Here is a 13,904-nt window from a genome sequence, read left to right on the forward strand (position 1 = left end):
TAGAGGAGCCATATTTTTATGTAAAATGGCTTATCAAAACTTACTTTTATCTAATTTAGCTAAATCATTTTTGAATGTCTCTATATCCGATTAGTTATATTTTTATCTGTTCTATTAAAATATTATTAAAAGCAATCAAAGTTTTGAAAAAAATAGAACATGTGAGAGGAAAAATGGAAAAAGTTTTGGAAAAAAGAGAACATGCAGAGAAAAAGTAGGAAAATATTTGAAAAAAAAAAAGAGAAAATAGGTGAGAGAAACAATGAAAAATAAAATAGCTCCCCTGAAAAGTACTGCTACATTTAGCTTTTTTTTTAGCTCTTCCAATCAAATATCTATTTTACATTTTCTTTTAGCTAATCTAGTATTGAAGGTTTTTTAAACATTTGAAGAGTCATTTTAGATAAAAGTAACATTTAGCTCTTCCATTGAGAATACTTTAACCTTAACAAATTATCTTCTTGTCTTTTGCTGCAACAGCTTTGTTGGTAATGGATTAGCTAAAATACCAATAAAGGGCCCCCAAACTAAATAATCATTATGCTGGCCCATGAATAAAAGGCCCACATCAATTCGTACTAGCCCATGAGGATATAATGGAGATACAGCTGTCTAAGGAATGAAGGCCACGTTCATATTAAATGAGGCCGAGCTTAAAGCACCAAGCCGAGCTACGTGTTCAAGAGCACGAGCTAAGAGCACCAACCCACGTTCTTTATGAATGTGACCGAGAATTCAACAAGACCCCATGATCCCATGATTGCCAATATCCATGGTTTTAGTATTATTCACACTGTTACAAAAAAAAAAAAAAAAAAAAAAGTATTATTCACACTGGACTCTGGAACATGGAACCGAGAATGTAGGGGACAGTACTCAATTACAACTGCTACTTAATGCCTATAAAAGGGAAGTTCCACTCAAGTATCTGGTTAATTACATTCAATAATTCATTTGCTTTTTTTATGTGAAAAACAGTTGTCTAATTTAGGCATCAAAGCTATCCCCGTTAGCACACGCTGCAAGCTCTTATCCTATTCTTATTTTACATATTGCACCTTTTGGATGGCTAAGTCACCCATCTCGAAAACTGTCCTAACAAGCTCTAAGAATTTTGGCCTTCTTTTATAAAATTTCTTCCACAAACTCAATCGCTCAATACAACTCGAAACTCCGATCGTAATGTACTAAACAAGTAAATGGCTCAAGGTTTTATGTGGTTTAAAAGTATTAGGGAGGGGTTTTGGATTTCAATTTAGGCTTAGGGAGTTTAAGATTCTCTTCATGGTCAAAGAACAACTGCTTCATGCCTCCTCAAAAATCGTGAAAAGCAAAGCTTATATAGGTAGGATAAAACGTAAGATAAACAAAATCACATTGTTGCAAACACTATTGAGCGAGGGTCAAGCAAACTCTTAGGTTTAAGTGTCACATATGTTAGGGGTCGAGCAAATTCTCGAAAATTGAACAGCACACTGGTTCGCTCAAACGTTCGTTTAGTGAGGGTTTAAGTAAACTTTGTAGTTATGAGTGTAACTCTAGTCAACTCGAGTGGAAGTCGAGCAAAGTTTTGAGTACTTCACATGTCATCTTTGCTTAAATCGACTTTTAAACCATACTTGATCCTAACTCAACCATTACAAATTACAACCCAATTATCCCATGTTTTTGACAAGAAAAATTTAATCACACACACAAATAAAACCTAAAAGGAAAAAAAATAAAAAATAAAAAATAGAACCCTAATTTCAAGTGCTCCATATATACCTTGTGCCTTTTATTTTCCTAGATGATCAGGGTTGACGAAAAGTAATTTGGGTCGGCGTCACCATGTGTTATATGTGTCCGTTGTCTGACTCTTCAATTGACACAAACTTTGGCTTGACCTACACGTGTCAGGTTCTTATTTGTTAAAGGAAACTATGTAGATTTCAGAACCACGATGACGATGACAATCACAATCCATATCTTACTTCGTTTGTTCCCTGTTTCTCAGCTCTCTTGTCTCACAATCCCTTCTCTCCGTAATTTATCGAAATTCAAGGGTTTTTATAAGAATTCTATCACATTCCTACAAAAATTTCAGGTAAAATTCGTTTTGTTCGAAGATCGCATTGCCTTTTTTTTTGTATTGAATTGTTGATTGCTTGGGGTCTTGAAGCTTTGGGAATATTTTGAATTTTTCAAAAATTGTATGATCAGCCCCAAAAATTTAATTATTGGTTAAGAATGAATCTAAAGGACTTATTGTTGCATGAAAACGCTTGGATAAAGATTTCGTTGGTAGTTCAAAGAAATTAAGCCTGAATTGGTTGCTGTGTCAAAATTTTGGAAAAGAAAAGGATTAGCAATTAATCAATTAATTATTAATTTTTGCAATCTTTTTTTATTAAATCATAGGGATTTTTTTGAATAAATTATATTCTTTTGGTTGCTGTGATATGATTGAGCCAAAGATCATAGAATATTGGATCCTACATTTGGCCCTCTACAATGTGTAATTTATATTCCTGATTCTGGATTTTTGTAGCCTAGGGCTCCAATTAATGAACTCCATTTTTTGTTCGTTATTCCTACATTTACTCAGAAATAATGTATGTGTATGTTCTTTTATGTTTTTTGGATGAACGAATTATTTCATTGATCACAACAAAGAATACAACCACACTTCTATCAAAAAGCTAGAACACCAACAAAACAAAATGTATGTGTATGTTCAATTTCATTGTTTGAGAAAATTTGAAGGACGAAACGTTGTGCCTTTCTGTGTAGTAGGAATTCTTAAAAATTAGAGGCTAATGTGGTTTGTTGATTATATTTTTTGGCCAGTTTTTCTTAAAGATTTGTAAGAACGGAAGGAGAACCGCTGGTCCAGTAAGGGCTGGCTCGTTTATTCAATCACGGCTCTAAGAAAAGATGAAACTCCCATTAACACTAGAAGGGGAAAAGAATGGGTGCAGGCCTTCCCTAAGTTCTTGATTTCGTCCCCTTCATTTCACGGGGGTCGTGGTGCCCTACCTTCAGCTGGTGGGCATCCGGCGGATCTCACCTTCCTTGCTGGTGGCGGGTGCTAAAACTTGCACCAAACTCATTGGACCTTCCTTGCTCGGAGAGGGTGCAGAAAACAACGTTGAGGAGGTTTCTTTTAATTCTTTTATTGGTTTTCAAGTGCATTATATATGAACATGGTTACAGTCAAACAGGTTGAAGATGACACTTTAGTCTCAAAAGTTGCAACCCATGAGCAATTGAAGTGTCCTCGGTTCTGTCTGCAAGGTCAGCAACGGTTATGACATTGTCCAGTTTGATTCTAGTTATTCTAATCTTAAGCTGTAGAACTCTTTGATGTTTTTTTTTTTTTTTTTTTTTTTTGGCTCTTATGGCTATTTCTTCTTGCACGTTCGTGCTCACTGTTGTCTGAATTTTATGAGTAGGAAAGGTTGTCAATATGCTTAACCTTGATTAAACTCTTATAAAGCTTGCTCTTATAAAGACATTGTTTTCTGGTGTTTGCTTATAGTCAGCAACTCATGTTTATGTGTCAATTAATTTCATGAAATATTACTGTAAGAAAAGGGCACACCAGAGAAACTAATTCCGATGCCAAGTTAGGTAGAGCCTTTTGCATTCTGTTTTTTCTTTTGTTTATAATACTGGAAAGGAATAACTTGTTTTGTAGTCTTTGAACCATGTAACTTGTTTCGTAGTCTTTGGTAAGAGCATATAGAAACACCATTTATTTCATGCTTATGATGGATAACTAGAATTGCATGAGTGCAATTTTTGTAATTATTTTTCAAAGGAATGCATGACAATTTTATAAATCTTTTGCTTAGCAAGCTATTTCTTTTGCATAAATCCATTTTGATTATTTTACGAATTCCATCAGGCATCAGAATTCCTCTTTATCAATTCAGTAGCCAATGTCTTCTGGACAATAGTCCTTTTGAAGGACTTCCATGCATTCCTGAAGAAGAACAAAGCATACTGGATTCCCTTCTTCTTGCTCAGGTACGGACGAAAGCATATAATAACCTTGCTACTTATTGCGTTCTAGCCATCATTTGTGTGCTCCTTTTATTACTTTTCCAGTGGGAAGATCGTGTGTGGAAAGGCATTCTCAGATATGATGTAACAACCTCTGAAATTAAGGTAGGTTATGCTGCACCAATCTTTTTGGGACATAAGCTGGTTGTTGCTTTTACATGGATCCGGATCCGGATGCCATCGCCACAGAAGCACTTATATCTTTAGATACTTTATGCAGGTAATTTGTGGCCAAAGAAAGTTTCTTGTTCAGTTGAACGAAGAATGGGGTATCAATTATATGCCCAAACATGAGGAGAAGAAAATTTGCAGTCAAGGGGATCTCCCGGCGTTTAAATGGACGAAACATCATGAGGAGTTACTCTTTTGTGTTGCAAGTGGTGAAATGTTAAAACCTGAGCTTATTCCTTCAGCTGCTGTGCCTGATGGTGCCGTCTTGATTATTATTAACGTAAGGTTTTAAGAGTTTAGGATATGTGTTTCCTATTTTATTTTCAATCATCTACGTGCGTTTATCATGATACATGGTGCACATTTTGGTCAATAAGTATGCAACCATGTGATCATAAGCATTTAAATCAAAGATGTTTATGTTGTCCCATGGGATTTTTTGCTTGAAGTCATTGTAGGAAAATGATTGTTCGAGGCTTTAATCATTTCAATGAGTTTGGTTTTGTTCCATGAGGTCCAGTGAGTTGCCATTTAACTATGGCTTTGAACCTTTACGAACCATTAAGATGTTTTGGGGTACTACATTGTAGATGTTGATTGCCATTAGTGAAGGAGAGTTTGTGTTACTGTGTCTTATTATTAATTCTAACACTATTCTCAAGGGTAAGGTGCAATTGATAATCAACTTAATTTTTCTAGGAAATCCCTGTAGAATATGGCCATGTCTTCCTGGTGCCTTGTGGCTCAGACAGTTTTTACCGGGTCCTGGATGCAAGATCTTTGGAAATGGTAGCAAGGGTTGCTGTTGAAATAAACAATTGCTCCTTTCGCATGTTCTATGACTGTCCTGCAGCTGGTACTTCTCATCTATATTTCCAGGTACAAAGTGCTTACACTTGTTGCTTTTTCACTTTTTTAAGCATGCATTGTTAGTTTTGTGACTGATAATGTTATTTTTGTCTGATTTTGTGAAGTTCTTGTTGTACAATGTTATTATGAGCCATAAATTTGATTCTTTTTCTTCTTTTCTTGAGAATATATGAGGATGTGTTAGTGACATGTGGCATCTATTTGTCCACAAGGTCTGGGATAAACCCAACATCTGATGAATGCCTGGCACCCTGGGGCCATGATAGATTTGACATTTGCTGAGTCACTCATTAAGTCTTTCTGTTTATAACTTTTACTTTGATTTGATTTTTTAATTTCCTGAATTTATACCACAGTTTACTGAGAATGCATGCGTACATGCACATCCTTCGGGCGAAAAGGCTGGGTGTTTGATATTGGTTTTGTGGTCTTAACATGATGATGTCAGCTCTTTTAAACTTGCAAGGATATGTTTGATGTGCATGTCAAATTAGAAAGTAAACCAATTTGTTTTCCTACTGCCTGCTGAGATTTTGCTTTAAAAAAAAAAAGTAATCTGAACTTCTCATACAAGTCTTATTGTTATATACTATCAACATAGGTGATACATGTGTCACATTATAGGTTAATGTGACACGTGTATAGCCTTTGTTTTTAATTATAACTACTGTTCTACAGGAATCTCAGATTGGTTTACTTTCTAATTTGGTATGCGCCATTATTTTAATTTGATGAGGGCGTGAGCGGAAGTGATGTTTTACAACTAATAGTAAAGTTGTGACAACATCGAGCATTGGCTTATCAACTGCACATACTGTATAAACCTTTTAGTTGCTCATAAAGTATTGAAGTTCAGTGTTCTAGCAGTCTACTTTTCTTAAATGTATCTCTTGTACCAAAGATTTCATTCTGCTTGATTTATGCTTGCAAATGCATTAAAATCTATTTGTCTTTCCTTTGATGATGCAGGCCTGCTACTTTCCAAGCCCTTTACCTGTGGAGTTCACACCTGTTGATACTTTTTTTCGTGATGGAAGGAGGGGAATGTGCATCTCTTGTGTCACAGATTACCCCATTAAGACCCTCTTATTTGAGAGTAGCCAGAAAGTTAAGATAATGGTGGAGGTTCTTGTTGAGATATGTTCTTGTTTACAGGAAAAGAGCATTCCATATAATCTGCTGATCTCCGATTGTGGTAAAAAGATGTTTTTGTTTCTTCAGGTAAAATGGCCTCTAGTCTTGTTTTAAGGTTAAATTTTTTCCTTACTTTGCTTCATACTGCTCCCTAGGAGAGATCTGTAAGCATTAGTGCTGACGGAAACTTAAAGTTCCCTATTTTTGGTCCCTGAAAAATAAAGAGATTGAAATGCACTTTACTACTATGCCTTGATCTGAGAAAGGTAGACAAGTTTACAATTTTTTTCAAGCCTCTCACATTTCCATTATCTCTTCCTTATTTTTCATTTCTGGAAGGCAATATAAAAGACCATAAATTGAAACCATATGGAAAAGTCTATAACAAATAGGAGATACAAGCATATAAACATAATACAAACTATGTAGCATTTCAAAATTTTACTTAAGCTATCTGTATACAGTACAAATCTGAGTCCACCACCATCATACTGCATTCATGATTAAGGTCCGTATTGCTATCCTGTCCTATTTTGCATATCATGGTGATCCACTTTGCAGTCATGTTGCTATGGTTTCATACTCTGATGTTTTATTAATGTCGGAACATTCAGTTTGTAAGCACTTTAAGAAGCATAGTAGACTGGTAGTTTAATACCTTGTATCAAGGCTATCATGATACTGGTTTTGGTACTCTTTATTTAAGGCAACTTTAGAGGGAAACCACCACTGGAAGCTATTGGTCTATGTACAAGGTTGAAAACTTCTTATGTCTTTCTTGAGTTTTCTTTTTGTTCAAATCTTTCAAATTCTGCTTATACTGGTCATTGAGTTTTAGCTCAAATGGCACTTTTCCACTCATAAGAATAGGTGTAGCAGTGAGGTTATAGATTCAAGACGTGCCGGGTGCATGTCTGTGTAACATACATACCGAAGGAATCACTCATGCTGGCTTGTACCATTATTTTGTATTACATTGTTTCAACCTTTATTCAAGCTCTTGCTTTTGCTGAACTCCGAGAATTTACTACAACGCAGCATATAATGTGGCTTGCATGTGGAGATGCTTTTACCTCGACTTGTGTGATTTATTTCTTGATGAATATGAATATGGAACTCCCCACTGACATACTTTTCATGCAAAGTTGATCTCTCACTCTCTGACATCAGCACGGGAAGTTGATGTTGCGCCAAAGGATCTTATTTTTCGTGTCTTTGGCTATGGATTGACTGATTAGTGATTGATTCTATGCAGCTGCAAAAATTGGCAAACTCCAGGACTCTATCAGCTTGGGAGTGTGGGGGTTATTTCCTGTTTAAATCAACGTCCGAATTTGATCAAGCTACTGAGGAGGCAATGCTTAAAAAGCTAAGTGATGTCTCTCTTGATGATGAAGGTTTCCAAGTAGTGAAGCAACTCTGTTGCAGTATTGCAGATAAGTTTTCCGGTTGAATTCTGGGACCTTTGATGAATGCATGATAGAACGTTTGATTTATGTTGAATTTGGGAAACTTTGATGAATGTATTGCAGATTTGTCTCAAACATATGTTTTTTTTTAAGAGAACAATCCGAATCCATTTTCTGCATTTGTAATGGTTTTTATCTATATGGAAATGTTTGTATCTTTACAACTAAATCATGAAACATGTATCGGGTTTAAATTGTCTTTTGCATGTTATATTAGGATGTCTGCCCTACTGATGGATGGATGAAGACTTCATAGATTTTGAGAAAATAATTCGAAGTATAATGTAATATAATCTGAAGAAAAGTGTCATAGGGTAGAGGTTAATCAACATATTGATGCTACTAAACTATTAACACAGAGAAATGGTTTGATTAGCATATATGATCTTGTCAACCTTTCAAAAATAATAAATTATTTTTAACACTATGGACCACCAACCGCTCTCCGGTCAATACCGGTCTCGAGGGTCGGTGCTTGACCCTAAACAATTATTTCATTTTTATCTTACAATTATTTCACAATGATGGTATAGCAATTTCAACCGATCATTGAATCAGTCATTGTTAAAAAATAAATAAATTCAATGGATGGTTGAAACTATCACGTCAAAATGTGAGATAGTTATACAATAAAAATATGATTTCTAGTATTTCTCAACTTTTTCTTGATATAAGAAATACAGTCATAAATTGAGAGCTTTTATTCACGATGGTTTTATCCATTATAGTGGTTGCATTTTTCTCTCTAGTGTAGGGAAATGCTAATTGTCTGCCTAAACTTTTTTTTATTTTTTATTTTTTTCAGTTGATCATTTTATTTATTTATTTATTTCTCTTTCTTGTCGCTGTTTTTGTTTGTAATTTGTTTATAATGTACTAAAAAAATAAAATAAAAAAACCTTGATCACTTTAACTTCGAAGCTGTGAAGTACTACCAATTAATGAAGAATTGACGTAATCTTGGGTAAGCAATGAGACCGACCAACTTCCCCATTGAGTTTATATAAAAAATAAAAAAACTAAAAAAACTTTATTTGACTCCCTTAAATGGTATCAACTTTTGCAATGTCTCCCTAAAGTTTAATTTATCTCAATTTAGTATATCACTCTTTCAAATATTTTCAATGTTACTATTCCGTTAGGATTTTCCATTAACTCCTAACTAAGGAATGTTAAAATTTTCAAAATACCCTCATTTGTTTTAGGAAAAAAAAAAATTATAAAGATTAAGGTGTTGATCCGAATTTAATGGTATATTTTGTCATAAAACCGGGGGTATTTTGAAAATTTTGTTGAGAATTAACGAAAGTGAGACATTGAAAAAAATTAAAAGTTTGATACATTAAATTGAAAGGTTTTAAACTTTAAATAGAACATTACAAAAGGGGTAACAATTTGGTGGATATGTGAAGTTTCTCAAAAAAAAAACTTCTCTTCAAAGTAATTGCTCTCAAAGTTTTATGGAGTAACTCCACTTTAAACCCCTGAATTACCACACGATTTGACAAGCCCCCTTGAACTTCAAAACCTCTCATTTTGAACTCTTGAACTTTCAATTGCAGTCAATTTACCCCCTCCCTTTATCAATTTTTGCCGTTAAAACTCATAAAAAAACAAAATTATTCTTAAATTTTCTTTTTATTAAAAAAAATGGAAAAAAAAATTGAAAAAAAAGGGTCACAAGGTAGCCCAACTATGGGTCACCTTGTGATTATTTTATTTTTTTATTTTTTATTTTTTTTTAATTTTTAATTTGAAATTAAGGGTAAATTTGAAATTTTATAAAAAAATTAGGGGTATAAATGTCATTGTCTCACTTTTAACGTTTAAAATCTGACAGAGTAGTTCAAATTGACTGCAATTGAAAGTTCATGAGTTCAAATTGAGAGATTTTGAAGTTCAGAGGGGCTTATCAAATCGCGTGATAATTCATTGGTCTAAAGTGAAATTACCCCAAATTTTATTCCAGAAAACTTTCCCAATACAAGAATTAAGGAGGATATAATAAGCATTTTATTTTATTTTTTTGGTAAAGAATTAGGGAGCCTTTAAGAAGTAAAGACACCAAAAATATGACATGTTACAACGATGGATGTTTGAAGCACTATAAATATCTCCTGACGACTTACTAAAATAGGCAAAAATATGAATAATACAACAAGAAAAATTCAAGATTACATAGAATTTAATGGAACAAATATGAAAGAATTTATAAAGCAATACAATTGAACACAATATGCAGTACCTCACTAGCAACGTATGCTGTGAGAGCTCATTGACTTCCACTGATGATATCTGATTCAAGAATTCCTCTAGCTTGCACATTCTTTCTTTCTGCTTCTCCCTCTTCTAATCCCTCCAAAGCCTGTGAAAATGAGTTGGAATTTTCTCCATTGTTACTGCACATCCAAGCTTGATGGAGTTGCAGGACATACTCCAAGTGCCACAAAACTTCCCCCATCGTCGGCCGGTTCTTCCCCTCGTCGGCTAGACATTTTTCTGCTATCTCCCCAAACTTCTTCAGGGAATCTGCAGAATAGTTTCCTTTGAGATGTGGGTCAATAATGGTTTCCAGTGATCTCTGCCTTTGCCACCCCATTGCCCACTCTGCAAGATTGACCTCATCTTTAGGCAAGCTTGGATTTATAACAGGTCGAGCACAGATAACTTCAAACAGCACGACTCCAAAAGAGTAAACATCTGATTTCTCAGTCAACTGCTGTCGTCTGAAGTACTCAGGATCAAGATATCCAAAGCTTCCTTTTACTGCAGTACTGACATGGGTGTGATCCAAAGCAGGACCGTTTTTCGACAACCCGAAATCGGACATTTTTGCTACAAAGTTTTCATCTAACAATATGTTGGTAGTCTTAACATCCCTGTGGATTATTCCCCGCTCCGCTCCGGTATGAAGGTAATGCAGCCCTCTTGCAGCACCAATGCATGCTACTAATCGCTGCTTCCATGTCAGCGGTGGGAGATGACTCCCAAAGAGATGACTTCTAAGAGTCCCGTTTGCCATGTACTCATAAACCAAGATCATCTCATTTTGTTCATCGCAGAATCCGATCATGGAAACCAAATGCCTGTGCCTAAGCTTTGATAGCATCTCAATCTCGGTTTCGAATTCGGTTAGGCCTTGCTCGGATTGCGGGTTGGCTCGCTTAATTGCTGCAGGGGTGCCATCTTCAATGGCTCCTTTGTAAACCTTACCAAAGCCTCCTACACCAATCACTAAACTTTCATCAAAATTATTTGTAGCTGCACGAATCTCTGCTAATGTGAACCACTTGCCGACCCTCGTCGACGCCATAGACGCATACGGATTTTGGCTTCCAGCTGCTCCCTTGGCATTGGCAGTGCTGTTTGTAATAGACCCATGAAGGAAAAATGGCCGCCACCCAGAAGGGTTGTTGCTTTTGGTATCAGTCAATTTCTTTCTCTGGCCTCTGCAGTAACAAAAGATGAAGCTAATCAAAACTGCAAGAATGACAACAGAAGCTCCACCTGCTCCTATTCCCACCCAAAGAATTTTAGTCTTTGAGTTGCCTGCTGAATTCCCAGTAGAATCATATGTCTCAATATATGCAAGATTCGCATTTCGGCTCAGCTTGAAAATCTCCAGCCCATTCAGGAGAGCATCGGTTCCTGAAGCACCAGCTGCTGTCTCAGGTCCTAGTTGAATCCAAAGTGTCTTAGTTTTGGATGACACAACATCAATGTAGTCTTGATGATAAGCTCTATTCATCCCTCCCGCTTGCACAAAAACATCAAAATTATTTGATGCAGTCCTGTTGTTTATGTAGATTCTGAAAATCCGCTGGTTTGCCATACCATAAACCACCTCACAGAAATGTAATCGAATCAAATAATCAAAATCGGGATCGACTTCGAATTTCCACGACATGTTGAACCTTTTCTCCAATACTTCAGTGTTGGACATTGTTCTTGCGGATTCATAAACAAGAAGAGGAGCCACTGAGGAATCATTCATGGAAGCATAGGTAATGTTCGAGCTGTTCCTGATCTCTAAACCAGCATCTGCAGTTATCATGTAGCTCGAATCCACTTCCCATGTTCTCCAAAGATCTAAATCTTCACGGGATTTAATCTCCGGTCCGCCGACATTCAATCTATACATAGTTTCAATTCCCCTTCCACTCAAATTCAAACTAGCACCATTTCCACTCACTTTACTTACTGGATCAGTAAAAAGCTTGTTCACAACAGGGACAATCTCAACGGCATTTATGAACCCTAATGATCCTTTTTTTGGAAAGAACTCGATTACAAGCACATCCATGTTGATGGGTAGAATGTACTCCTTAATCAAAAAGAATGAACTTGAATTGCTTCCTGAACTCTGCAACCGCAAATTCTTGTGCGATATCTCTCCAGGAACATTGAATTCTGTTACCAATTTCAGACCATTTGCTACAACATCAAACGAAGACTCATTTACATTGTAATTCTCAAAGGAGAAGGGGCAGAAATGGAGCCTAACAAAATAGTTCCCCTGAATTCCTTCAAATGTGTAATTCAAACCATCTGTGAAAAACCGAGCAGTTTTGTACAGAGGTCCAAAAATTGAACTGTCGGTGGATGCGGCAATGCCGGAAGAACTAACGGTAAGATTGTTGTCGGCGACCAAGTCACCAACCCATCTCCGACCATCCACATTAATACTGGAATTCGTGCCACAATTTATCAGAAAAGATTTTGATTGAGCCTCCCCAGTTGCAACAAACACAGAGATTATCACCAGAGACAGTAGGAGCTTCTCCATTACCGTTCTACCTCAAGAATTCTTTTATATTTGTTTTCAAATATAGAAGGAAAAATCTAATGGAAAAACAACAAATCACCCAATGTTCAAGAACACACAATCTAACACAACAAGCATAAACACCCAGCTCTTAAATAAACCAACTACTCCCATCTCCATGAATTTTAAGCTTCATAAGAAAATTCTGCAGAAACATCAAGTTACCTTCATCAAACCCATCTCTGGCCATTTGCATTTCCTTGTTTAGCATCAAGGGAGCTAGAACAAACACAAAGATTCAGATAACAAACGTGCAGGCCCTTCTTGAATCAAACAATCTCCAACCAACACGCCTAGCTAGCAAGCAGATCTGAACCAAGAAAGTACAAGACTTTGGTGGCAAAAAGGAAGAACACAAAAGATGGTAATGGGAATATGACTGATTCAAAGGTAACAAATTTCACTCACCAGTGAGACTTAAAAGCCCAAAAAAATAAAATAAATAAAATAAAATAAAATACTTGCAAAGGAAGGAAGATGCTTGAGAATTAGAAACAAGAAGAAAGGAGAGCATGAACATGGGCTACATGGGCTGCCGTTGCAAACAGATTGGAAACGTTCATTTCATCTTTGCTTTTGTCCTGTATCTTTACAAAGGAGCCAACAACCTGACAAAGCCAAGTTTGTACTTTTGTTATAATTATATGGTACTCTGTAACAGTTGGTATTCTTTATGCAAATTTATTCTCCTGCTGTTTTTTTTTTTTTTTTTTTTTTTTTTTTTTTTAATTTTATATATATATATGAGTCAAAATAAAAATTAAAACATCAACCCAATATAAATGAAAAAAAAATCATAGAGAGAATCAAAAATAAAGACCAAAAAATAACACTATTTATTACACATTTTGAGAGAAGATCTTCAAGATGGAAGGAGATAGTAAAAAAGTTGTCAGCAATGCTGGTGATAGTATAGAGCACTCATGTGTCCATAGTGACTAGAATGAATATATCGTATCCGAAAACTAGTTGTTCGCCCTGTTAATCCTCCAAAGCCCAAATAACTCGATTTTCTCTAGTGAACTATTTGCATTAATGAATTAGCTCGATCCAAAAATTTGAGATAGTGGGTGTAATCTGAAAAAAGATTCGTAAGTAGTTGTTAATAGAGTTGAAGTTACCAAATTCTAAGGAGTTGGTATAAATTTATGTCTAATTGCTCCACCTATAGTTCTTCTAATAATATTTTTTACACGAACGAGAGCCAATCCGAATTGATCTTGTACAGAACAAGAAAGATTCTTAATTTGAGATTAACTATAGAATGAAATGTGAAACCCCTGAACTATGAGACAAATAAGAGTAAGACTAATTAAGAATTATGAAATCCTGATTTGGATCTGGACTTTTCTTTGCTGCCTATTTGGAATTTACATATTTTTTTTATT

The 13,904-nt window shown here is 35.5% G+C and overlaps 2 protein-coding genes across 2 annotated transcripts; one reads left to right on the plus strand and one right to left on the minus strand.

Moving 5' to 3' along the window:
* The first annotated feature begins 1,961 nt into the window (after positions 1-1,961).
* LOC132171158 (GDP-L-galactose phosphorylase 1) lies at positions 1,962-7,812 on the plus strand. The gene is made up of 8 exons (XM_059582399.2): positions 1,962-2,086; positions 2,830-3,276; positions 3,890-4,011; positions 4,093-4,152; positions 4,268-4,498; positions 4,918-5,097; positions 6,058-6,309; positions 7,478-7,812. The coding sequence occupies exons 2-8, from the start codon at positions 3,180-3,182 to the stop codon at positions 7,673-7,675; spliced, it is 1,140 nt and encodes a 379-aa protein (XP_059438382.2). The 5' UTR covers positions 1,962-2,086; positions 2,830-3,179; the 3' UTR covers positions 7,676-7,812.
* Positions 7,813-9,783: 1,971 nt separating this feature from the next.
* Positions 9,784-13,057, minus strand: HERK2 (hercules receptor kinase 2). Its single transcript, XM_059582398.2, has one exon. It carries the CDS (start codon positions 12,475-12,477, stop codon positions 9,964-9,966), a length of 2,514 nt encoding a protein of 837 aa, XP_059438381.2. The 5' UTR covers positions 12,478-13,057; the 3' UTR covers positions 9,784-9,963.
* Between the last annotated feature and the right edge of the window lie 847 nt (positions 13,058-13,904).

Source organism: Corylus avellana, chromosome 1 (assembly GCF_965113065.1).
Source record: "Corylus avellana chromosome 1, dhCorAvel1.hap1.2, whole genome shotgun sequence".
NCBI classification, from domain to species: Eukaryota; Viridiplantae; Streptophyta; class Magnoliopsida; order Fagales; family Betulaceae; genus Corylus; species Corylus avellana.

Excerpts from the sequence above, each read along its gene's own strand:
- LOC132171158 (XM_059582399.2), top strand. The coding sequence starts at position 3,180 with ATGAACATGGTTACAGTCAAACAGGTTGAAGATGACACTTTAGTCTCA. Across the intron at positions 3,277-3,889 it reads TCCTCGGTTCTGTCTGCAAG|GCATCAGAATTCCTCTTTAT; the intron begins GTCAGCAACGGT and ends GAATTCCATCAG. Across the intron at positions 4,153-4,267 it reads TAACAACCTCTGAAATTAAG|GTAATTTGTGGCCAAAGAAA; the intron begins GTAGGTTATGCT and ends TACTTTATGCAG.
- HERK2 (XM_059582398.2), bottom strand. The coding sequence starts at position 12,477 with ATGGAGAAGCTCCTACTGTCTCTGGTGATAATCTCTGTGTTTGTTGCA.